The sequence below is a fragment of the Vipera ursinii genome (assembly GCF_947247035.1).
Source record: "Vipera ursinii genome assembly, chromosome: 8".
NCBI lineage: Eukaryota > Metazoa > Chordata > Lepidosauria > Squamata > Viperidae > Vipera > Vipera ursinii.
The window spans coordinates 3,488,812-3,513,203 of NC_139519.1; the positions used below are offsets into that span (position 1 = coordinate 3,488,812).

Sequence of the window (24,392 nt, forward strand, 5' to 3'; positions counted from 1 at the left end):
CTAAACCATTGGTACTGATTAATAGTAGAGGGCCGGGCTCTGTTGAGGAAGAGTGTGAGAATAATTAACCAGCGGAACAGCTTGCCTCCAGAAGTTATGAGTGCTCCATCATGGGAGGTTTTTAAGAAGAGACGGGACTGGAATGGTATGAGGTCTCCTGTCTTGGGAAGGCAAAGCTGGACTAGAAGACCTCCAAGGTCCCTTTCAGCCCTGCGCTTCTGCGTTCTGTGTCTCTGCTTCTCTGATGGCTGCTTTCGTCTTCAGCCTCAGATGCAAGAAGAAGCTCACTCCCAAGGAAGATCCATCCGGGGGCAAATCTTGTTTGCAGCTGTGCCCATCAAAGTGCCCCCCAGTTTAGCTGAGTTATTTTCAAACTCTTAAGGATAATTGTATATGGCAGTCCTTGACTTAGCATCGTAATTGAGCCCGGAAATAGGGTGGCAAGACGTTGCAGTCATAAATTGAGCAGATCTGATTTTTTTTTGAGATTTTTTTAGCCACAGCCATTCAGCGAACACCACAATAACAGAGTTGGAAGGGACCTTGGAGGTCTTCTAGTTCAACCCCCTGCTCGATCAGGAAACGCTCTACCATTCCAGACAGGTGTCTGCCCAATTAAGTGAACGCTGCAATCATTAAGTGAAACAGTTAAAAAGGGTGTGACCTACTTCTGTGCATATCTGTGCTTGTTGAGAAGGAAGCCAGGTCTACGTTTCTACTATTTTTTCCATAATAACTTCTTTTAAATCAGAAAGGGTCAGAATGTCCAGTGTGGTGGAATTGGGGGAGTCTCTGTGCATGAAGGAGAACAGAAGGAAATTCACTGCCTGCTTTTCTTCCCAACACAGGAGGGGGCCTTCGCTCTGGTCTTCAAAAGTGTTCATTACCCAGGCCAGGCGGTGGGCACGAGGTGAGTGCCAGTCTGTCATTTCTTTCTCCCACCTTGACGGCTTGCACCGAGTTTATAAGATTTAGCCATAGCTAGTTGCGCATCTGAGCCTGCAACATTATAACCAGGGCTGAGTAGTTGCCCAGGAGTAAACTATGAGTAAGTCTCCCCAATGGCTGCTGCTGCCCAAGTCTTTGCTGCTCATCTTAACCAAGTGTGCTTTTTTTCCCCTTTCCCAGAAGAGGAAGCCCTCTGCTCATCGGGGTTCGGAGCGAGCACAAGCTTTCCACCGACCACATTCCGATCTTGTACCGGACAGGTATATTGCCCCAAGCTGATGCCCTGGTTTTTCATGTTGTTGTTGCCTCTGTAACAGCTCATCTGAACGCTGCATGAAATAACTTCGCAACTAGCATAGTGGGACGTTGGGGGTAGATGTCAGGGCAAAATTGAATTCCCTTCTTGGACTCTGGAAGCAGTGATGGGCAGACAGTCTTCCCTGTGAGACTGCTTGAGATGTCGTCCTTGACAGGTACAGTTCTAAGAGGAATTCCCTGAGGTCCCTGATGCTACAGCTGGAAGAGGAGTTTAGTTCTTCCTGGTACTGAAAACTCGGGAAAAAAGAGAGAGATTGTTTTGCTGGGTACTCTTCACTAGGTATACTGGTGTGCATTGGTTGTATCCTTCATGTCAGCATTTTTGGCAGGAGGATTTCATTGCAAAAGTCTTGACTAGTGTTTCATCTTCTCTTATTTGGAGATCATCAAAATGCAGGAATTCATCCTCTACTTCCAGGCTTCTAGCTAAGAAAAATCCATTTCATCCTGAAACATCAGTTCGGCCCATGGTTTATTGATTCATTCTGTGCCATCAAGTCATTTTCGACTCTTAGCAGACACGTGGGCAAATTTCCTGGCTGATGATCTGTCCCCACCCTGATTCCATTGGTGCCCCCCCTAGCCACTGTAACAGTCCATCCACCTTTTCCAACATCGGAGCCTTAAGAGAGCTTTCAATCGCGTAGGGTAACTTGAGCCTTGAGTGAGAACTCTGGGTTGATTGATTCAGTGATCCATCAATTTAGTTTCTTGGCTGTCCACAGTCTCTCAGGAGCGTATGCCAATAGCAAAGTTCTAAGGCAGGGGTGTCAAACTGCCAGCCCGCGGACCGCCACGTGGAAGCCGCGCCCACTCCATTGCCGGCAATGGAGAAAAAGCTCCGATACGTCATGCGACGTCACGTGAGGTCGCGAGTTTGACATGTCTGTTCTAAGGTGTCAATACTCTTCCTATCCTGCTTTTTTAAAGACCAATGTTTGCTCCCAAAGAGCATCTTGGGGAGTACTCTGATTCCACAATTCTGATCTGTATCGTATAGACACCACATGGCATTTTAATATCTTTTCCAAGGCCTTCATGGCTGCTCGACCAAGTGTTAGTCTGTGGTTCTTCAGCTCCTACCATTAACTAATTTTTCCTGTTAAAACCTGACTAGAAATCTGCTTCTCAGGCTTGTGTCTGGAATGAAGCTAAGGAAGTCCATCGTTTTCTGCACGATGGCCCTTCAGGTATTCGAAGGGAGCTGTTGGGTGTCTCAGGTGTCTTCTGCTTTCTGGGCCAAACATAGCCAGTCTTCAATTGTCCCTCATCATTTTTCTTTCAGACTTGTTAAGTGGTTCCTGATAACAATTTGGGGAGGGGGGTGCTGAGGGGACTGATCAGCCAGGCAGATGCCACCTGCAGACGTCCAGGTCCTAAACCAAGTAGGGCTTTAAAGGTGACAACCAAGAATTGCATCTGGACACCAAATGGCCCAGCTCTGCTTTGGATCAGAATTTTGTTATTTTCCCTTTCTTGTATTCTTGCCCAAATGTTCTCATCAGGGTCTTCGGGGTTTGGATGTCTACATCCGAAGAAAGTCCCCCACCCACAACAGAAGAGCGACTTTTGGAAGTGGAGAGCAGCCTTCTCTAGAACTGAAGAAGCTTCTTGGATGAGAAGCGAAACATTTTCAATGAAAAAAAATCAATGGCCAGTTGCCTTTCGAAAAGCACCTTTGGGACAAGGATGCTTGAGAGTCTCCATAGAGGAGAGCAGCCTTCTGTTCTCGCCGGGAGCTACGAATCCTCTCTTAGATGGAGGAGAAGCAGTTGTGTCTCTTCCGCCCTCTCTCCCCCCTTGTCCAAGCTAGGACACTCCCTTCCGTGCAAAGTCCAGTTTCACCAAAGTGAGGCTCTAGGGTGCCTGGCCAGAGCGGACGGCTGCTGACTCTCCTGCTGTGAGTGGGTTGATTGAGTTACTCTGCTTTCCTGGCTGTTGGGAAAGCAACCCTCTCTTATTACAAAACCACCACTCCCTGCCCCCCAGTTGTCCACCTCAGTCCATCTGTCCAGTCTTCTCTTGCCGCCCTGGTTACATCCCAGGGAGCAAGGAGTAGCGTGGCTTCCCTGTGCAGGAACCCTGGCCAGATGTGGGTCACAGGTCCTTTACACTCCGTTTCAGGCGGCAGAAGACGACTAGTTGAGCCATGAGTTGGAGACCTGGGAGAGAGAGAGCCGTGCGAATCACCTGCCAGAAACTATGGGATGGCAGTTAGCAAAACCCAAGAGAGGCAGAAAACTTTAGAAAGAAATTCAGACTAGCTCTGATTTCATTCTCCTCTTGAGTATTAAAGGGAAAATACTATCGGCGTGCAAAGATTCGCTTAGTGTAGACTCTTTCAGTCAAGATCATCCGTGAAGTCTGCCTTGAAGGGCTGAAGGCCCCTGAAGAAAAGCCTAAACCTCGGCCCAGAATTTCCATTACTATGCAAGACAATTGTTAAGTGAGTTATGTTTCATTTTACAACCTTTTTTGCCACAGTTGTTAAGTGAATCACTGCAATTGTTCAGATAGTAACACAGTTGCTGAGTTATTCTGGCTTCCCCATTGACTTTGCTTGTCAAAAGGTTTGCAAAAGGAGATCACATCACACATCACACACACACACACACACACACACACACACACACACACACACACACCTGGGACACCAATACATGCCAGTTGCCAAATGTTCAAATTTTGATTGTGTGACTATGGGGTTGCTCCAGTGGTTGTAAGTGTGAAAAATGGGTATAAGTTACTTTTTTCTGCGACATTATAACCCGAACGGTCACTAAATGAATTGTTGCAAGTTGAGGACTACCTGTGTTCGTATTTTCACTAATGAAAAATGCTGCCAGATTAGTGGCTGAAATGAATATGGCAAAAATATTGCTTTGTTTGTAAAATACAGTATTTTGTTTTTCATTTTTCAATCAGCAGAGACATTTGCATCTGTGTATGAAGAGAGTTTGACATTTTTTGGCCTGGAGTAGTTTGTACTAATTCCATCCATCACCACTTAACGGCGTTTTCTGTTTGATTTCCTAACTTAAAACCCCCTCGCGCATTGGGTGGGGACCCCACCGTTATGGGCCAGTGTGTTCCTAGCAGTTGCAGTCTCGAGGACACCCGGCCGAGGAAGCTGCTCTGGGTTTGGATGCTAAATTGACCTCGCTGAGATTCCTGTTGCTCTTGATGAGTTTCTGAAGTTGCTTTTCGTGTTACCCTTGCAGCCACGCAGTCTGTAGATCATTCATTCGATGGCGTATCCAAAAAGATGGAAGAAGGTGCTACAGACCAGACTTTTAATTTACCAGCCCTGTTGTCTTTCAGGGAATAAATCAAAACACGTACAACCTTTTTAATTAGTGGTTTACTGCTTTCCACTTGAGACAGGGAACAGGCCCTGCACCGCATATTCGGTTTCCGCCTCTTTGGGGACAGCGAGCATCGCTTCCAGGGGCCAAGGAACAGGGGTGCCCCTTTTCACCTTGTATGTTTGCTGGAAAGCAGGAGGAACCCCCTTAAAGAGGTTTCGTGTGTGGGGGAGATTTGCATGCCATTCTTGTGATGGGGTTTTCCACTTCCCAAATTCACTTCTGGTCCTCCTTTGCCTTGCTCTCCCTTCCCTCCTGTCTCCTGATCTTTGTTACTGGTGGGAGGGTGCTGGATCTGACTCTGGCACTGACCACCTGGCTTAGAAAGCCGCTTTCGGCACAGATTTCATGCTGTCCTCCAGGTTGCATTAATGCACTTGATGCTCTTTGTAACTGTCGGCTGGCTAATCGTGATCAAAATGGAAAAGGAAAAGCAGTTTTGGTGGAAATTCATTGAGGTGAAGGACAAAGGTATTCTGTCTTTAAGGAACAGCAGCAGCTCTGACTTTAAAAAAATTAATTGGCTTTGAAAATAAATAGAGAAAAGACTAAAGACTAAAGTATTAACAAAAAAATTACAAACTGCTAAGTTTGTAAGCCGCCCTGAGTCTTCGGAGAAGGGCGGGATATAAATGGAATTAAAATAAATAAATAAAATAAATAAATAAACAGACAAACAGAAAACTCAACTTACAAAAAAAGACAAACTTACAAATAATCAAAAACGTTGAGTATCTAAGAATTTACCTAACAGCAAGATGTATAACATTAAAAGAAGATAACTGTGAAAGATTGTTGAAACAAATAAAATTGGACTTGGAAAAGTGGAAAAATCTTCAACTGTCGCTATTAGGAAGAATAGCTACTGTCAAAATGAATATTTTACCCCCTCCCCTGCTCCCCTGTCCCCTCCCCAAGAACGTCAGGCGATCTGAGAGCAAGCCACTTGCATCCTAAAAGACAGACCCTCCAGACAGGGGTTTACACAAATCACATTAAATGTCTGAATATGCTTGCCATATTCTCCTAAGCGCTTGCTCATTTGAACACTCCCAAGTACTGCAACGTTCACTCTGGGGGAAATAAAAAAGCCTGTTGGGATTGGCCCAGAGGCCTGACTTTTGATATATTCTCTTTCTCTGGGTGTGTGGCTTTTTAAAATTTCTGTCCCTCTTAGCACGAACTATCCATTCTGTCCATCCTCTAGCGATCCCAAAGGTGCTTTTTCCAAGAACTGAAGAAGCTTCTTGTATGAGAAGCAAAACATTTTCAAAGAAATAAACCAAGAAAGGTCAGTTGCCTTTTGAAAACAAGCACCTTTGGGACAACCATGACCTGGATGATGGAGAATCTCAGTAGAAACTCTCTAGCAATCGGCATTCATGGGCATTTCCCATCAGACGTGGGACTTTATGACTCTTCCCTGAACAAAATTCCAGTTTGGGGGCTCCAAAGGATCTGCTGTTGTTTTTTTGCTGACAAGAATAACTGGCCTTTGCTTTTTTAAAAAAATGTCCCCTGTAAAAACTCTTTTAATTGAGCTTGGCCTGTCAACTTGACTTTGATTAAGATAGACTGCGGTGTCACAACCAACTGAGCGATCCTTTTGATGTGATTGTCCCATGGGGGAGCGGGGAGGGTTTTGGAAAAGTCAGAATGGCCTCTCTCACTGGGTGATCAAGGCCAAGCCATGGCGGGCTTTGATGGTGCCATTGCAGCCTCCGCATTGACTTTTTTTGACACCCCCCTCGCCCCCCCCTTCATCCCTCCCTGGGGCACTTCCTAGTTGAGGCAGGGCGGACATTACAGAGTCCCCTCGTTCTTCTGACATCTTAAGGAGGCTCTTCTTGTTGGGGAAGCCTTCCTGACCCGGGGGGGGGCTGAGAAGGGGAAGAAGCTTCACGTTGGAACTGCAGTTGGGTGAGAAGAGCTCCACGGCCACCACGGGGGTTCACGCACGGGGCGCTTTGGGGCTGCCCCCGATGTCTGATGACGGTCTCTGGTGTTGCAGGCAAAGACAAGAAGGGCACCTGCAGCCTCTCTCGCATGGACAGCACCACCTGCCTCTTTCCCGTGGAGGAGAAGGCCGTGGAGTACTACTTTGCCTCGGATGCCAGGTCTGTGGCCCAGCGGAGGGTGCCGGAGAGGGTTCCCAAAGGAGGGAGGGGCCGGCAGCCTGGACCCTCCCTTCCTGGAGGGAGGCTACATCGTCAGCCATTAAAGAGATCTTTTAGTCTTTGCCAGCACAGGAGGTCCTTGACCTATGACCATAATTGAGCCCAACATTTCCGTTTCTAAGCAAGAGAGTTGTTAAAGTGAATTTTGCCCTATTTTATGACCTTCCTTGCCACCGTTGTTAAGTCAATCACTGCAATTAAGTTATTAACACCGTTGTTAAGTGAATCTGGCTTCCTCGTGGACTTTGCTTGTCAGAAGGTTACAAAAGGGGACACGTGACCCCAAAGGGACGCTGCGACCGTCATAAGTCCCTGCCAGTTGTCAATGAGCTGAATTTTGATCAGGTGGCTGTGGGATGACCATAATGGTTGTAAGTGTGAAAAATGGCCACAAGTCAGGTTTTTCCAGTGCTGTTGTAACTTCTAAAGGTCACTAAATGGTTGTAAGTCGAGGACTACCTGTAGTGGAAGTTTGGGGGGCAACTTTCCGACTTGGGGGCTGTAACCCGGTCCCCTCCTCCTCTAGTGCCGGAGCATGATCCACTTCTAGGAAGGGAAGGAGCTGATTTGCTCCTGCTTTTCCATTTGGGGCGGGAAAGAGGGAAGGAGACCACCCCCTCTGATTTCCCCCCAGGACACGGCCAGTATTGTTTGACAACAAATTGGCTAGACGTTAGCAGCATCGTTTGATCTGGGGTCAGGCGTGGAAACTGGATATCCCGCAAAGGCCTTTCTTTCTTATTTTAGCATATTTTGGAGAGAAAAAAATGCGCTGCAGATAATAGCTCATTTCATGGCTAAATTCATTCCTTCATTCATAAGATTCGTATGGCCTCCCATCATAAAACCACTCTGAGCAGTAACATAACTCATTTGGAAGAGTCTGGCAGATAATTCCCTAATACTGGGGTCCCCAGCCCCCAGGTTGTGGCCCAGTACTGGGCCACGGCCTGTCAAGGACCAGGCCCTGCAAGTAGCAGCCAAGCAGGCGTGCAGCTCCATTCGCACAACTGGAGCTTTGTGCACATGCAAGAGTGCCTGCTGTTCACACAAATGGAGCTGTGAGTGTGGAACTCTTCCCCCATACCTTGCCGGTCCGCAAAGCCGGAAAGGTTGGGGAACTCTGCCTTAGAGGAGAGACAGAAGAAGTAGGAAATGAAGCTGGAAAGTCCCTTTCGGTGAAATAACAAAGTTTACCTGAACATTGAAGACTTATCATTAATGGTTCTCCTTCATAATTCACCCTACTTTTCTTTCAGGTGAATTTTAAGTTAAGCATTTGAGTATCCCTTTGGTAGGCATGGTTGATATAAGGAGCACAAATAATGGTATAAATTCTCTAGATCTCACTTGGTTTTAGCATCTTTTTTTTTTAAAAAATCCTTTTTTTCTCATCTGCGTCCCATTCTAAACTGGTTTGTGGGTTCCTTCAAGAGTTGTTAATCCATTCTCAACCATTCTCTCACAGCGCTGTGATCGAACACACCAACAGGGTGATTTTTCTAGAAGATGATGACGTGGCAGCTGTAGTGGAGGGCCGTCTCTCCATACACCGGATCAAGCGAACTGCTGGAGACCACCCTAGCCGGGCAGTTCAAACCTTGCGGATGGAGCTACAGCAGATCATGAAGGGTATGGATTGAGGGCTTGCTCTTCCCAAACGGTTTCTTTGCCAGGCTGCTTCTGATGTGTTCACAGTTCCTTCCTGTGTAAAGCCACCATCTTGGTCTACGGTGACCTGTTGGCTAGATCCTTAAAAGGTTCCTTCAGGTGCTCTCAAGATAGGACCCATTTGGCCCTGGTATGTGGACCTATTCAAGGTGAGTTTTCCATAACTCTTCAGCTGGAATTCAGATCCTTCCATGAACTCTTGTCCGATCGTGGGTCGTCCTCTCCAAGAGGACTGAGCCAGAAGAGGAGTTGAGAAATTTCAGTTGTCCTTTGCCATCTTCACTGGCTGGTTGGTAGACTCCTTCTGTTTTTAAACATGTCAGCACCACCCATAAACTGAACTTGGGATCTACTCACATTAGTGGAATTGACCCTTTGGTCTTTAAATAAATCCTAGTGTGATTTAACCAATCTTGGTTTAATTTAACCATTTCGTTTTGAAAGGCCCCATAGTTAATTTAACCATGACTTGCTAAATAAGTCCCATTAACTGAATTCACACAACAGAAGCCATAAACGATCGTTTCTACATCCTGATGGTTCATGGTACGATTTTTTTAGATGCTGTCTTTGCACTTTGTTGAATCCAGCATCAAGAACAACTTTCAGCTCTTCCAGAACTTTTCATTTTACTTCCCTCTTTGTACGCTAAGATTTAATTCCTTAATCTTCTTTCTGCTGTTCGTCATTGCTGTTCAGTGGCACTTATCTCCCTTGGGAAAAGATTGAAAGGCAGTGTGCAGATTTTTAAATAAAAATAACGAAAGAGCCATTTTTACACATTTACTGAGAAGGAGTCCTAATGAGTAGAATGCTGTTTAACTTCCAGATAAATGTGTGTTGGACTGCAGCTTTATTCTGGATCAAAGCATCACCAAAATTTGTTTCCTCCTTGCACTTCCAATGACATTAATCAGTTTAAAAAATTGAGTCTCGCACTTCTATCACTTTTTTTTTATTTTTTTAAATTCCATTTATATCCCGCCCTTCTCCGAAGACTCAGGGCAGCTTACAAGGTTAGCAGTAGCCTTCATTCTATGTATATGCCTGCTTATTAGGGCTTTCACCCCCCCCCCAAGCGGCATTATTACAAAGTCAGCTTAATTGCCCCCAACAATCTGGGTCCTCATTTTACCTACCTCTGAAGGATGGAAGGCTGAGTCAACCTTGAGCCTGGTGGGATGCGAACCTGCACTAATTGCAGGCAGCTGGTGTTACTTAAGGAGGCATTAGCCCACTGCCAACCTAGCAGTTCGAAAGCACATAAAAATGCAAGTAGAAAAATAGGGACCACTATGGTGGGAAGGTAACAGCGTTCTGTGCGCCTTTGGCGTCTAGTCATGCCGCCCACATGACCACAGAGACGTCCTCGGACAAGCACTGGCTCTTCGGCTTTGAAACAGAGATGAGCACCGGCCCCTAGAGTCGGAAACGACTAGCACGCATGTGCGGGGGAATCTTTACATTTACCTTTTAAATAGTCTAAATTCAGTTTTAAAATATTAACTGAATTATAAACCCAGGCATAACATGTGTGCATTTGCGTTAAAGCATATTATGCATGTGCATTTATATGTCGAACATGTTAATTTTGCACTTTCAGAATAGCAAAATGGGTTTTTCTGTTGTGTTATGGACCGAGGGTGGCTTGCATTTGAAAATGAGAATGACATTGTTGCCTCTATTTAATGAACTTCCTTTTGTTCTTTCCAGGTAACTTCAGTTCATTCATGCAAAAGGAAATATTTGAGCAACCAGAATCCGTCGTGAACACCATGAGGGGAAGAGTTAACTTTGATGACTACACAGGTAAAAGCTTCCGAATTGTCTTCTGCTCAGAAAATCAGATTTTTACACAAAACTCTGTCTTTCCAAAAATGGTTCAAGTGGTTTAAGATAGATTTCATTCACAGAGAAGATCTGCAGATGTTCTTCTAACACTGGGAAATGATGATAACTCTGCTTCTCTGCTTGTGAGCAAGTTCTTTTCTTCCACTGTGGTGGATCTCGACCAATTAAATTGCTGTTGGCCAACTCGCCCCGTGATCAATACCTCTGGCTATTGTGCTAACTGTTTATCTCTGGAGGTTGCTTTGACAAGCCTTGTTACTGACCAGTTCTCTTTGGGGTGAGGGGTGGAAACTTTTGTAAGAATCACAAAGGAAATCCTGCGGGATCATTTGCACTGAAGCCGTTCTGCTTTTCTCTGGGCCATTTTCCTCAAGCCTCTGCGTTGTTATTTATCACAGTGAATCTTGGGGGCCTGAAAGACCACATCAAGGAGATTCAGCGATGCCGGCGTCTGATCCTCATTGCTTGTGGGACAAGCTACCATGCAGGCGTTGCTGTGAGTAGCTGAACTCAAGTAGCATTTCAAAGTTTTTGAACTATTAGCAATGCCCTGCACCAGGAAAATGTCAGTCATGCTATTGAGACTCCAGGTTTTTTTTTGACGGTAGGCATGGGGTCCAAAAAATCAAAATGACACCCACAACCATGTAGTCGAAGCCATGTGTTCTTTTTATGTGTTTCACTGGTGTTTTGTTCCAAGGCTTTGAACAGTTGGACCCCTGGAACTATTGAAACAGGAAGAAATTCTATGAGATTGTTCATTTACCAGCCTGTGGGTGGAATAAATAATATGCACAAAAGTATGCACTTCTGAGTGATGCTTTAGTTTAATCTTATGTTCTGCTTCTTTCTTCCCCTCCCTGTCCTCCTCCCCCCCCTTGCTCCCCTAGACTCGCCAAGTGCTGGAAGAACTGACCGAACTGCCTGTCATGGTGGAGCTGGCCAGTGATTTCTTGGACAGGAATACTCCCGTCTTCCGCGACGATGTCTGCTTTTTCATTAGCCAGTCAGGTGGGACGTCCAAGGGAAGCTGAGAGAAGAATGCAGGGTTCACCCAGGGCTTTAGCAACATGCCTATCTTGTAGATTGGTGTTCATTTTTTTTAAGGTAGTGCATTTATCCAATGTTCACCTCCATAAAGTTGGATACCTGCATACATCCAACTTTACGGTGGCTAAAGTCTCTATTAGCACTTCACTCCAAGGGAGCAAAGTATATTTTTTGTTCAAGGTAGAAGAATTGTATGAATATATTCGGCTCTCCAATAACGGCAGGTCATAACTAGTGCGTTCTCTTAGCCGTGTGGTCCAGGGCTGAGGGAACCAAGAACATCTGAAGAGGGTAAAGTTCCTCAAGATGAGAAGCAGCATTGCAAGGCAGGTGAATGCACGCTAGTCTGGCGTCTCAAAACAATGGGATTTTTCCCCCCATGCTGGATTTTCGCTGCTATATTATTTAACTTTCTTTAAACTTTACTTGATGCAGAATGCGGATTCTTCCCGTTCTCAAAAAAACCCCACCCATTTCAGAATCAGTCCAAAAGCGAAGGGAATGGTGTCCATCCTACCCGATCTCTGCAGGGCTTTGTTTCCAAAGACCCTCCGCATAAGCTCTGGACAAATTGAGATCTGGGACTGAAAGAGCAGCAATGGGAGCAAAGGGCTGTTCAAAGGAGGAGGAAGAAGGAGAAAGTGGGAGAAGCCCAAGGGAGATGTAAGGACCTGCATCAGTTAAATCTCCCATGAAAGCAGAACTCTTGAAACTTGCATAGTCTCAACAGGAACTTTTCTTGGAAGGTATTGATAGCAGGAGAGTAAGGCAGGATCTGAGGATTTCCCGCACAAAACATTACATTAAAAGAGCCCTTTCAGACCCCACCCCAAATGTTCAACCGGAGGGTTTGACTTGAGCCGATCCACAGGTGTTAAATTGTTGTGGAAAAGAACCGAGGCTATCAGGTCACTCCGCAGCTTCTTCCCATCTGACTTGAGATAAGGCAGATGGCCAGAGGCACATTCCTTTCACACCCCCGAGCAAAGTACTTCAAAGAGGATAGAACAACCCAAAAGCAGTACATTGCAGAAGACCCATAGGTTATTTCCCCTCTTATCAGCGCAAGCGTTTCCCCACCCCCAATAGAATGGCAGAACCCAAAAATGAAAGCATAAGGAAGAAATACGTTGAGGGTCTTACATTCTGCCCCTCCCCTTAAAAAAAAGAGATCCACCCGGAGAAGAGAAAATAATAACAGGGAGAGAAAATGAAACGTAACGGTTAGTCAGGTTTATCAGCAAGCAGAGCCTTCTGCTGCCTGCCTCCGTTGGCTGCTGCCGTGCAGCACATGGGTGCTGGAGGAGGTCTCCCTTGGGCATGGAACAGGATGTCAGCTTCAGTTGGTGCCTTGGAGACCCTCCTCCATCACCCGGAGAGGCATGAGAGTTGGCAAGACCCGAACGGCTGAAGGGAGGAACCGGGAGAGAAAACTTCAGCATCAGATGGAAAAAAAAACATTTAAAAAAAAACAGAGATGGGAAGGCCATAACTGGCTTGCCAACTCAGCAAAAAATTAGGTATCGGTTCTGCTGAGCTGGTGCGAACCAGCTGAATCCCACCACTGCTTACAACCATTTATGAATAAATCATAAGGCCTCATTTTGGGAACCCCGCAACTGGCCTGCATGTACATCCATTTGCAGCACCCCACAGTCACATGACTGTGATTTATATTTTTGCCAGGAACTGGTGTTTACTTCCAATTTCTGTCAAATCCCGCTCAGTCACTTTTATGGTCATGGCTGTTTGCTTTATGACCTCACTTATTTTTCTTAATAGTTACTACAAAAAAGATGGATAAAATAGGGTCCAGTAATATGGTGATCCTCTTTAAGACCGTTACTACTTATATCTATAATTGTGGGCCCAATTATGGTAGTAACTGGGGGACCAGCTGAGTATTTTTGCTGATTCTTAGATTACGGTGATCAGTAATCTTAAGAATCGGCAAACAGAATACCTTTTTGGCGAAAACAGCATTTTGGTAGATGCAGCCTCCATTCTCTTTCCTGGGACTTGTAATGCCCTGTAATGTGGAGAGCCTGCCTGCCTTTGGCTGAGACCCCCGAGCAGAACATGCCAGAAGCCCCTTCCTTGGGCATTTCTTCTCAAATGCTGAAGGAAAGGAGATGAGTCCAGGTTTATTCACCGGGTGAGATCCTGTTGCTTTGGAGAGCCGATGCAGAGCTTAATTGGGCTGTGTCTGAGGTGTGTCCCCTATTCATAATGAATGTAGGAATAAGGCCTCTGCACTGACAGATCTTCAGCACTTGGTGGGAGCACCTTCTTGATTGACTACGTCCATCTCTCTTGTCAGGGGAGACGGCCGACACATTGATGGCCCTTCGGTACTGCAAGGAGAGGGGAGCCCTCACGGTGGGCATCACCAACACCGTTGGGAGCTCCATTTCACGGGAGACGGACTGCGGGGTGCATATCAACGCTGGGCCAGAGATTGGGGTGGCCAGTACAAAGGTGAGGATCCTATGCCTAAAGTGAGCTCAGACAAGCAGGTTTGCACAAGGTGCACCATCTTAATGGGCCTTACGCTCGGTACCCACGCTGACGACGCCTGCCCCCTTCTGCTTCTCTTAAGGACAGGAGTGGGGTCCCAAGAATTAATTATTCTCCACCTGCATTCTGAAAGGGCCTCTGTTTTATGTGTAGTCAGAAAAGGCAGGACAGGTGAGAACAGTAACTCATAAAGTTAGTTTGTGGCTGAACCAAAATGTAAAGCTGTCTTTTCCTCCGAACTGAAGCTCTGTTCCATCCTCAATGAGGGACCCAACCCAGAAGTCAGGAGAAAGCTCTTGACAGTGAGAAGAGTTAACCAGTGGAACGGCTTCCCTCCAGGAGTTCTGGGTGCTCCATCGCGGGAGGCTTTTAGGATGAGAGTGGACAGTCATTTGTCTGGAATGGTAGGGTCTTCTGTTTGAGCAGGGGGTTGGACTAGAAGACCTCCAAGGTCCCTTCCAGCTCGGTTACAGGTAACCCTTGACTTACAACAGTTCATCTAGTGATTGTTCAAAGTTACAACGGCACTGAAAAAGGGACTTACGACTGTTTTTTACATGTACATCCATTGCAGCGTCCCCATGGTCACAGGATCAAAATTAAGAGGTTTGGCGGCTGACTCATATTCACGATGGTTGCAGCGTTCTGTGATCGTCTTTTTAACCTGACCAGCCAAGTCCATGGGGAAGCCCAATTCACTTAACAACTTAACAATGTTACTAACTTAACAACTGCAGTGATTCACTTAACAACTGTGGCAAGAAACTGGGACAAATCTCACTTAACAAATGTAGCAACAGAAATTTTGGACTCCGTTGTGGTTGTAAGTTGAGGACTATCTGTACTCCCTTATTCCTCTTGGGTCAGAGGGACCAGGAGGCCCCTGTCTGTGCCTTTGGCCGGCCTTGGTCCTCCTTCCAGAGATGGCCCAGCTGCAGCCTCTGTGTGGGCCTTCCCGTCTCCAAGACTCCCGCCGATTCTTTGGGAATGGCAAGGAGGAAACCCCGCTGAGGTTGGCTGGCTTGAGAGGCAGTTCAGGTGAGGCTTGCCTCTGTGCTGCAAATGGGAAGGGGAAAAAGGTGGAGCCGGGGTGTGATGGGTTGGTGCGGTGGGTGGGAGGAATAGTGGGCAATTGTACCCCCCACCCCACCCCGGGTGATGGGAGGGCATGTCTGAAAACCAGAGGGGAGAGAGAAGAAAGAGGGCTTGGAAAGGAGTGGAGACTGCAATGGGCCCCTTGGCTGAGTTTGGGGCTGTTGTTTTTTTAATGAGGATTTTTTTTAAAATTAGGCTGAATCTATTTTGGATTACTATACATTTGTCCTGCGGGGATGGGAATTTGGTGGAGATAGATTGATCTCTGGGTTCTTGAAAAAGAGGGAGAAGGTTGGGGGCAGCTGCCTTGCCCCGAGGAGAGGGGCCCGTCGCTTCTCCACTCCCCACGGATTCTCCAGCAGAACGGCTCCCCTGGCAGCGGTGCCCCACCCAGAGCCCCAAAGAAGGGGCTTCGGCAGAGGATGGAGGACATCCGGAACCCAAGCAGACTAAAGCAGTTGAACGAAGCAAAAGAGGGCCAGAGGGCTGAACGTTTTCCTGACCTCTCGTTATCGGGACGAGAATGCGCTTTCCTCAGTTTGTGCCTTGCCTGATCTCTGAGGGGTTGAGCAAGGCCAATTCAGTCCTGATTAGCTTGAAGCCGGGGTCCCCGAGGAGTTGCCTCTGCAGAGGGCCGTGATCCAGGCCTGGTCAAGCCACCTCCAGCCTTCTCTCCTCAGCATTCTCTGGGAATGGTTATTGTCTTGAGGGCATTTTGGAGCGCTCCGGGCTCGGTGGCAGCTTTGGGCGGCCAGCGTGCCAAATCCTGTTGGCTGGTGCCCAGAACGGCCAGATGTGGTTCATTGAATTATTTTCCCAGTTGAGCTTGCATTTCTGAAGAATGGAGTCACCACTCGAGATAAGAAATGGAAGTTAACCCAAACAATTCTTAGAAAAGCTGACAATATCCTAGTCTACAATTTATGGCCTCAAGTGAGCCCAAAATTTCTGTTGTGACGCGAGACAGTTGTTAAGTGAATTTTGCTCCATTTTACGATCTTCCCAGCCAGGGTTGTTAAGTGAATCACTGCAGTTGTTAAGTTAGTGATGTGATTGTTAGGTGAATCTGGCTTCTCCATTGACTTTGCTTGTGGGAAGGTCTCAAGGGGATTGCTGACCCTAAGACACTGCAGTCGTCAGTTGCCAAGTGTCCGAATTTTGATCATGTGACCGTGGGGAGACCATAACGGAAGTGTGAAAAATAGTCACTTTTTTCCAGTGAATGGTCACTAAATGAACTCTTCTAAGTTGAGGACTACCTGTATAGATTAGAGGTGGGGAAGTATGCCCCTTTTGTGATTTGTGGACTTCAAACTCCCAGAAATCCTGAGCCATGCTGGCTCAGGAATTCTGGGAGTTGAAGTCCACAAGTCAAATTCAGTATAAGCCAAACTCAGGGTGTGCATGACAACCCACACCCACACAGGTGGACCCTGGGCCTTCCTGTCAGAGGATTAGAAAATGCTGTGGGTGTCCTTGGTCCCTGTTTGGTCCCTCGCCCATCAGTCACTTTCATCCAGTCTTTATCAATCGGGCCATCCAGTGTACTTCCGATGGAAATAGAGGCCCTTTTAAGTACCCACAACGTAAGCCTTGCTGAAAGAGAGCAGGCAAGAGTTAGCTAACTCAGCAGAATTTGAATTGTTTGTTGTTGGCAAATAGGGGCATCAGCTGTGCCAAGCCTTGCAGCAGGACACCTAACGATCTTTCCTTGACAAAAGTAACACAAATTTCACCGGACTGACCTGGGATATGTAAGGCCAAGGGCAAATTGTGAAGGGGACGCTATAACAGTGCATTTTTCAACAGGTAGTCCTCGACTTACATCCCTTCACTTAGTGACGGTTCAAAGGAACAGCGGCATTGAAAAAAGAGACTTATGACTGTTTAACACACTTACAACAGCAATGGTCGTAAGTGTGAAAACTGGTCATAAGTCTCTTTTTTCAGTGCCGCTGTTCCTTTGAAGCGTCACTAAGTGAAGGGATGTAAGCGGTCATGTGATCAAAATTTGGGCATGGAGCAACTGGCATGTATTTATGACTGCTGTGCTCTTCCGGGTCACGTGATCATCACCCCTGGTAACTTTCCCAGCCGGCTTCTGACAAGCAAAGTCTGTGGGGAAGCCAGATTTGCTTAACGACCACACGATTCACTTAACAGCGACAGTGATTTGGTTAACACCTGTGGCAGAAAAGGATGTAAAATGGCCCCAAACTCACTTAACAACTGCCTTCATTAGCAGTGGAAATTTTGGGCTGAGTCGCTGTGGTCATAAGCCAAGGACTACCTGTGGCGGGGACTTTGGTTTCCATCTTTTCCAAGAATTCTAGAGTGATGCCAGCTCTCCTCCTTGAGGGCAACATCCCCCTCTGTTGGGCGAGTCCCAGGGGGCAAGGCGGTCGGAGGCGGTCGGAGACGAGGGGAGCTGGCAAGCTGGCTTTTCTGAGCTTGTGAGGGGAGGGGGGGTTTAGATTGCGCCGCATCCATTTTAGAACTTTGGATTCAGTTCTCTTGGCCTCCTCAGGGCTGCCTCCTAAACATCCGGCCAGCTTTTTTTTTTATTGAAAAGTTTTAAGATACATTTTTAAAGACATAAACTCCCTCCCTCCCTCCCTCCCTCTCCCCTCCCCCTTGCCCTCCCTTACCCTCCCCCCGACTTCCCAGAGCTGAATACAGGGTATAAACTTTACAAACTTAAGCTAAAATATGCTAACTAACTAAAAAAGACACATTAAATTCTATTGCACTTTAACCCCTTAAACATAACTAAATTACTAATAAATAACAAATAACATAATACATCATATAAAACTAATAATACATCATATAAAGCTAATACTTATTCAAATGCTAAATGAAACTTTTTAGTCCCATATTTATTCTGAATATAATCGATCCATCTTCTCCATTCCAAAATATATCTCTGTTGCGAATGATCTTTCAAATATGCTGAAATCTTTGCCATTTCCGCCAAGTTTGACACTTTCAAAGTCCACTCTTCTATAGTCGGCAGTTCCTCCTTCTTCCAATATTGCGCTACTAAAAGTCTTGCTGCCGTAATTAAATTTAACATCAATTTAGTATCTATGACAGTACAGTCTGTAATGACACCCAACAGAAATAACTGTGGAGAAAACCTTATCTTTCTCTTAAATATCTTCTGCATATTCCACCAAATTTTAATCCAAAAAGCTTTTAACTTTTTTACAAGTCCACCATATATGATAATACGTTGCATCCTCACAACCACACCTCCAACATTTAGGCTGGCAGTTCGGATACATACTTGCTAATTTTTAAGGGTCTAAATGCCATCTATAAAACATTTTATAAAAATTCTCTCTTTAATTTTGAGCCTGAGTAAACATCCGGCCAGCTTCAGAGCCGTTTCTGCTTGATAGGTGGGGAGTCGGTGACCTCCTCTTCCCAGGCTGATCCACGCCTTGCTATAACCTGGCTTCGGACGTGTTAGGTATGCCCAGAGGTCCAAAATGCCCGGCCAGTCTCAGGAACCCCAGAGGCACCCCCCCTGCCTCATTCCAGCCGGGTGCCTGGAGGAGAGCGCCCAGCGTAAGGCTGCTCTGTGCTGGAGATCAAGCCAGGGTAGTTGCTGGTTGCTTCCAGAGTCAGTTTCAGAGGTGGGGTAAATGTTAAAGAAATAAAAAAACTCGGGGACGGGAAAAACAGTTTCCTACCCACCCCTAGCTGTACTCTTGCCAGGCTGTAGAAGTCATTGGAGTCCCCGGTGCCCGGCCTTGGTGACACACCTTGGGGGGGGGGCTGAATTTGGGAGTGGGGCCCCTCTTCCGCCTCTGGGCTTCAGCAGGGCAGCACTTACAAAGGGGGCCTTTCTGAAGGTGTTTCCTTGAGCCCACTCCCCATTCTGAAGCCGAAGGAGTCTTTTCTCCGTTTTTTTTTTTTTTTGGTCTTGTGAATTAATGGTTTTTTTAAAAAAAAAATTAGATTGAATTTTATAAACCGTATTATTCTTTCTTAAGCTAGGTTTTTAACTGGTGTCTGGTTTGAACGTAGCCTTTCTTCATACGAATGTGAGGGGATAAGTCTAACAATAATCGCATATGTTATAAACCATATAAAAGTAGATAACATACACGACATTCCATCCAGAGATGAGGAGTTCTAGTTCCCCCTGAGGCAAGAAAAATGGCTGGGTGACTTTGGGCCTGTCACCAGGAGATTCGGAGTTCTAGTCCCACCCTAGGCACTTTGGGCAAGCCCTTCCCTCTCTCAGTCCGGCCCACCTCACAGGGTGGTTGTGGGGAAAAGCGGAGGAAGGAATATTAGGTATTGAGTTACTTATAAAAGTGATGAAGGCAGGATTTTTTTTAAAACAAAAAATGAGCTGTTAATTCCTTACAGTCACTCCGTTCCCAATGAGGAGGAAGGGGAGAAGAGGGCTGGTCTTCCAGGCTTAACAGGATGCCTTATTCGCCCCTCTTCTCCAGGCCTACACAAGCCAGTTTGTCTCCCTTGTCATGTTTGCGCTCATGATGTGCGACGACAGAATTTCTATGCAAGAACGGAGGAAAGAAATAATGCTTGGCCTCAAGCTGTTGCCAGGTAGGTACACATGAGCAACAATGTCGTTTGGAATATTTTAATTTTATTCATCTGAGTCTCGCTTCCACTTGTAAGCCACCCAGAGTTTCATTATGGGAGATGCTGCCTGCGTTTAAATAAATAAATGCAAATGGGAGTTTTGTGGCAGCCCTTTTGACTAGTGTGTCCTCTGCACAGGGAGGTGTGTGAAGGGAGGTGAACTGTCTTTGGGGCAGGTAGAACATAAAACAGAATAGTAAGAGTTGGAAGGGACCTCGGAGGTCTTCTCGTCCCACCCGCTGCTCAAGCAGGAGACCCTATGACATTTTGGACGAATCGTTGTCCAGTCTCTTTTTGAAAGCCTCCAGTGATGGAGCATCCACAACTTCTGAAGGCAAGCCATTCCGCTGGTTGGTGGGAGGGAGAGTGAAGGGTGTGATGCTAATGTCAGGCCGTCAGCTGATAAGTGAGATGCAGCCATGAGAGTCACTGAAGCAGGAGGCATGAGCTTAAATGACAGTGGATTTGCCTGGATTTAGTCGTCTTCTGAATGAACGGTCAACCCAGCCAAGCAACCCAGCCCAAGCAAGCTGGGTTGACCGTTCATTCAGAAGACGACTAAATCCAGGCAAATCCACTGTCATTTAAGCTCACGCCTCCTGCTTCAGGGACTCCATCCAGCCACCTCCTTCTCTGTCGTCCCCTTCTTCTATTGTCCTCAACCTTTCCCAGCATGAGGCTCTTCTCCAGTGAGTCCTTCCTTTTCATTAGGTGGCCAAAGTATTTGAGTTTTAGCTTCAGGATCTGGCCTTCTAAAGAGCAGTCAGGGTTGATCTCCTCTAGGACTGACCACTTAAGCTTCAGTAAAGGAGACTCTTCGCAAGTGGCTCGGAGTCTTTCTTTGCTAGACGACCGAGTGGGACAGTTGATGGCCACCTTTAACCCTAGTTGGCATTATGCTCTCCCAGAAGTAGTCTGCCTCTCCAGGGTCTTCCTGGGTCTCCTGGAAGATTTACCTCACATTGGCTGGCGCACAAGTGGTGGCCTTGCCTGGCAACAATCTTACACTTGGATTGTTGTTCTTTGCTCAGTGCAGGGCTGCTCTTGAAGCCTAGCCAGAAGTTGCATCTGGTATAAATTGTGCCTGCCTGCCTGGTACTGAGGATTGTCCGATGCTCTCCTTCAGCCCCAGTCCTGCAGTCGCTTCCTCGCTTGCTAGTTTGTCTCCGGATGCCACTCAAGGTGCTGGAGTGTGAAGGATTACGTGGCGTGGGCCCTGGTTGCCTACAAGAGTGCTGGCTTCAGGCATGCTGCCGTCGCCATTCTTAGGGAGGGACCTTGACAATTCACCGCGGGCAACTCACCACAGCCAACTTGCCACGGGACAAAAGTTACACTAATATCAAAGAAGTAGTGGAATAGAATCATTAGAGAAAGGATGCCAGAGGAAGGACAGAATGAAATGTGAACAACAACCATTACAATTTTTTTATTTATTTATTTTGAATAATTAAATTGAATTGTTGAATTGTCCCACGACAAGTTGGCCGTGGTGAATTAGCCTACTGCAAGTTGTCCCATTTCCTCTCAGCAGAGATGACCGTTCTCTGCTAAGTCTCCCCTCTTTGGGCAGGGGTACCCCAAGAAAGGCAATCTGCACCCTCATTTGGATTGCAGATTGAAGAAAGCAATCTCCGCCCCTGGTTTTAAAAACCACAGTTGCAACCCCGTGGCTTCAGATTCTACCTGTAATGGGCCCTTTGCCATTCTCGGCCGTCTTTCACGGCAGCTTTATAAAGAGGGGGTCCGTTTCAGCCTGTTTCTCAAAGGTCTCTGAGCACCCAGTAGCCGGGGTGTGTTGTGTACTTTCGAAGCATTGCCTCTTCTTGTTGCTTTTCACAGACTTGATTAAAGAAGTGCTGAGCATGGACGATGAGATCCAGAAGCTGGCCACAGAGCTCTACCACCAGAAGTCCATCCTCATTATGGGGCGGGGCTATCACTACGCAACCTGCCTTGAAGGCGCCCTGGTGAGCATCCTCTTGAACCCACATCTTTGTGAACACGGTTCCTTGGCAGCTGCAGTTGCACCCCTTGGAGAGAGAAATGTTCCTAGTCCCTTGGGGCAGATAAAGCGGGGGTGGTAGTGAAAAAGAAGCCTGCCAAACATGGTCATTCATAATCATGGAGGGGTACCACAGACTAGAATGTGGACAGGCTTTGAAAGCGAAAGATCTAAACCAGTGTTTCTCAGCTTTGACCACTTGAAGATAGGTGGACTTCAACTCCCAGAATTCCCCAGCCAGCTGGCTGGGGAATTCTGGGAGTTGAAGTCCACCCATCTTCAAGTGGTCAAAGTTGAGAAACACTGATCTAAACTGGGCAGAGGAAGCTGGCTGTAGTGTACAACCAGAAAAGTAAAACTGGATTTTATGTTTTTTTAAATAGCAGACAAGCAGGCAGCGACCCAAAGCATAAGGCTCTGTAGCTGATGGGATGCGTTCTCTTCTAGCAGAACTTAAGATGTAGGGACCACACTGGAGCTCTGCTCCTCACCTAGGTTTATCTTCAGTCTCCTCTAACGCTTTGCAGATACGCAGAGGAATTTCTGGGCAGGTGTATCTGCCCAGCTGGGAAAAGATTTTTTACATTGGTTGTAAGTGCCATATTTGGAAAATGGCAAGGCTTTGATTGTGCAGTCACCATTTGACTTTTTTTTTTGTTGACACCCCCATTGCCTTCCAGTCATCCCTGTTTCTGGAATGATAAACCCATCCCGGTGTGTTTTAAGATACCCCTCATTTCAAATAGGTCTTGTGCAGGACAAACTTTATTCAGAAGCATCCTCTGAGTGGGCTGGTTCGCAAAATGTTAGAGATGGGGCACAGTCTGGAAAGTGGTGTCTCCTTGATAGTCTGTTCTATTCTATTCTATTCTATTCTATTCTATTCTATTCTATTCTATTCTATTCTATTCTATTCTATTCTATTCTATTCCATTCCATTCCATTCCATTCCATTCCATTCCATTCCATTCCATTCCATTCCATTCCATTCCATTCCATTCCATTCCATTCCATTCCATTCCATTCCATTCCATTCCATTCCATTCCATTCCATTCCATTCCATTCCATTCCATTCTATTCTATTCTATTCTATTCTATTCTATTCTATTCTATTCTATTCTATTCTATTCTATTCTATTCTATTCTATTCCATTCCATTCCATTCTATTCCATTCCATTCTATTCTATTCCATTCTTATTCCACTCCACTCTACAGGAGAATAAAACAAAGGGTTTGTTCCTACGTGGAAGCCTTATCACAATGTTCTTCCTTCACCGTTTCCCCTTTTCTCAGAAGGAAGGAAGCTAAGGGAAGGAGTTGTTCTGGGCCCATCTTTTTCCCCAGGGAATTCATGTAGAGGTTTCGCAGTGACTTTCTCTTGACAAGCAGTAGATGCCTTGAAAGATGGAGAGCAGGGAAAGCTTTGGTTCTCCACCAAGGCCGCGGAGATTAACCAAGGGCTCCTTCTGCTTAGAAAATCAAGGAAATCACCTACATGCACTCGGAGGGCATCCTGGCTGGGGAGCTGAAGCACGGCCCCCTCGCCTTGGTGGATAAGCTGATGCCGGTGATTATGATCATCATGAGGGACAACACCTATGCCAAATGCCAGAATGCGCTGCAGCAGGTGATGGCACGGCAGGTAAGCAAAGGGGCCTGGGGGACTCCGGTGTCTTTCCCCCCCACCTCGGAATATTGAATGGGGTAATGAGCCCGGCTGACTTTATTTTAGTAAGTTTCAGCTGGGCGGTTGTCTGATTTCTAATGAAAAAACAGCAGACTGTTAACAAAAGGAAGCAGATGTTCCCCTCGTAAAGATGAAGGACCTCGTTTCAGCTGGAGGAGACCCACATGGGAGCTTCTCGGTGGATGTCAGAACTGCCATCTTGTGCCTGCATCTCGCATCCGCCAGCTGCCAGTCTGCCCTGAACTGTGGGGGGAGGGAGCTGAATGGGAGTGGGGAGGCCGACTGCTCATCGTACCTTCCAGAGACCAAGTCAAGGTCTCCATTGGGAATGGAACGGAACGGCTTAACAACTCACCAACCAGCCCACCATTGAAGACAGTTCCCCAAACCATTCAAACTTAATTGGACAATAAGGGACCAGCAAAGAGGAGGAACTGGATGGTGAAAGTTAACCGGAGAAATTTCAGTTCTAGCTTTGCTATGCTGCAAACCACATGGCCCTTTAGTAAAATATACCTTTCAGTACAAATGGAGGATCTTCCTTGCTGAAGGGAAGAAAGTTGGGGCAGGGCTGTCAGTGGCTTTCGACTTGTTTGTAATCTTTCAGCCCCACATTTCCAAATGTGTTCTTTTGTGAAGATAAAGTCTGAGGAGGAAATATAATACAGGTGGTCCTTGTTTAACGACCACTCGTTCAGTGACAGCTCTTTGGTGACCGAACGTATAGTGGCATTGCACAAGTGGTAGTTATGACCAGACCTTATAGTTACATTGCAGTGTCCCTGCAGCCACATGATTGTGATGCTGGTGCTCTGTGCCCGACTCATGATTATGAGCTTCCCTGCTGGCTTCCCATTAGCAAAGTCAATGGGAAAGCCGGCAGGAAGTCGGAAGTTGCAGTCATGTGAGGTGCTTGCTTAAGGATGAAAACTGGGACTGTTGGAACTGCCATTGCTAAGTGGGCAGTCATGTAGTTTTTCAGCTTAACAACAGTGTCACTTAATCATGGAATTTCTGCTCTCAATTAGCATAATTAAGGATCTTGAGCCTCTGAGAAAACTGGAGATACACCCCAAGTAAAGA

At 46.5% G+C, this 24,392-nt stretch overlaps 1 protein-coding gene across 2 annotated transcripts in view; it reads left to right on the forward strand.

Moving 5' to 3' along the window:
* The window catches only part of GFPT1 (glutamine--fructose-6-phosphate transaminase 1), a 52,412-nt gene that overhangs the window by 24,473 nt on the left and 3,547 nt on the right, over window positions 1-24,392 (forward strand). The window contains exons 7-18 of one of the 2 annotated variants that reach the window (XM_083368263.1): window positions 849-910; window positions 1,129-1,208; window positions 4,488-4,541; window positions 6,643-6,748; window positions 8,277-8,440; window positions 10,193-10,288; window positions 10,729-10,826; window positions 11,221-11,341; window positions 13,701-13,858; window positions 19,462-19,576; window positions 21,458-21,585; window positions 23,097-23,264. In XM_083368263.1, the coding sequence (XP_083224389.1) occupies window positions 849-910; window positions 1,129-1,208; window positions 4,488-4,541; window positions 6,643-6,748; window positions 8,277-8,440; window positions 10,193-10,288; window positions 10,729-10,826; window positions 11,221-11,341; window positions 13,701-13,858; window positions 19,462-19,576; window positions 21,458-21,585; window positions 23,097-23,264 (1,350 nt within the window). The remainder of the gene's footprint in view (window positions 1-848; window positions 911-1,128; window positions 1,209-4,487; window positions 4,542-6,642; window positions 6,749-8,276; window positions 8,441-10,192; window positions 10,289-10,728; window positions 10,827-11,220; window positions 11,342-13,700; window positions 13,859-19,461; window positions 19,577-21,457; window positions 21,586-23,096; window positions 23,265-24,392) is intronic. The other variant, XM_083368264.1, reaches the window with a different exon arrangement.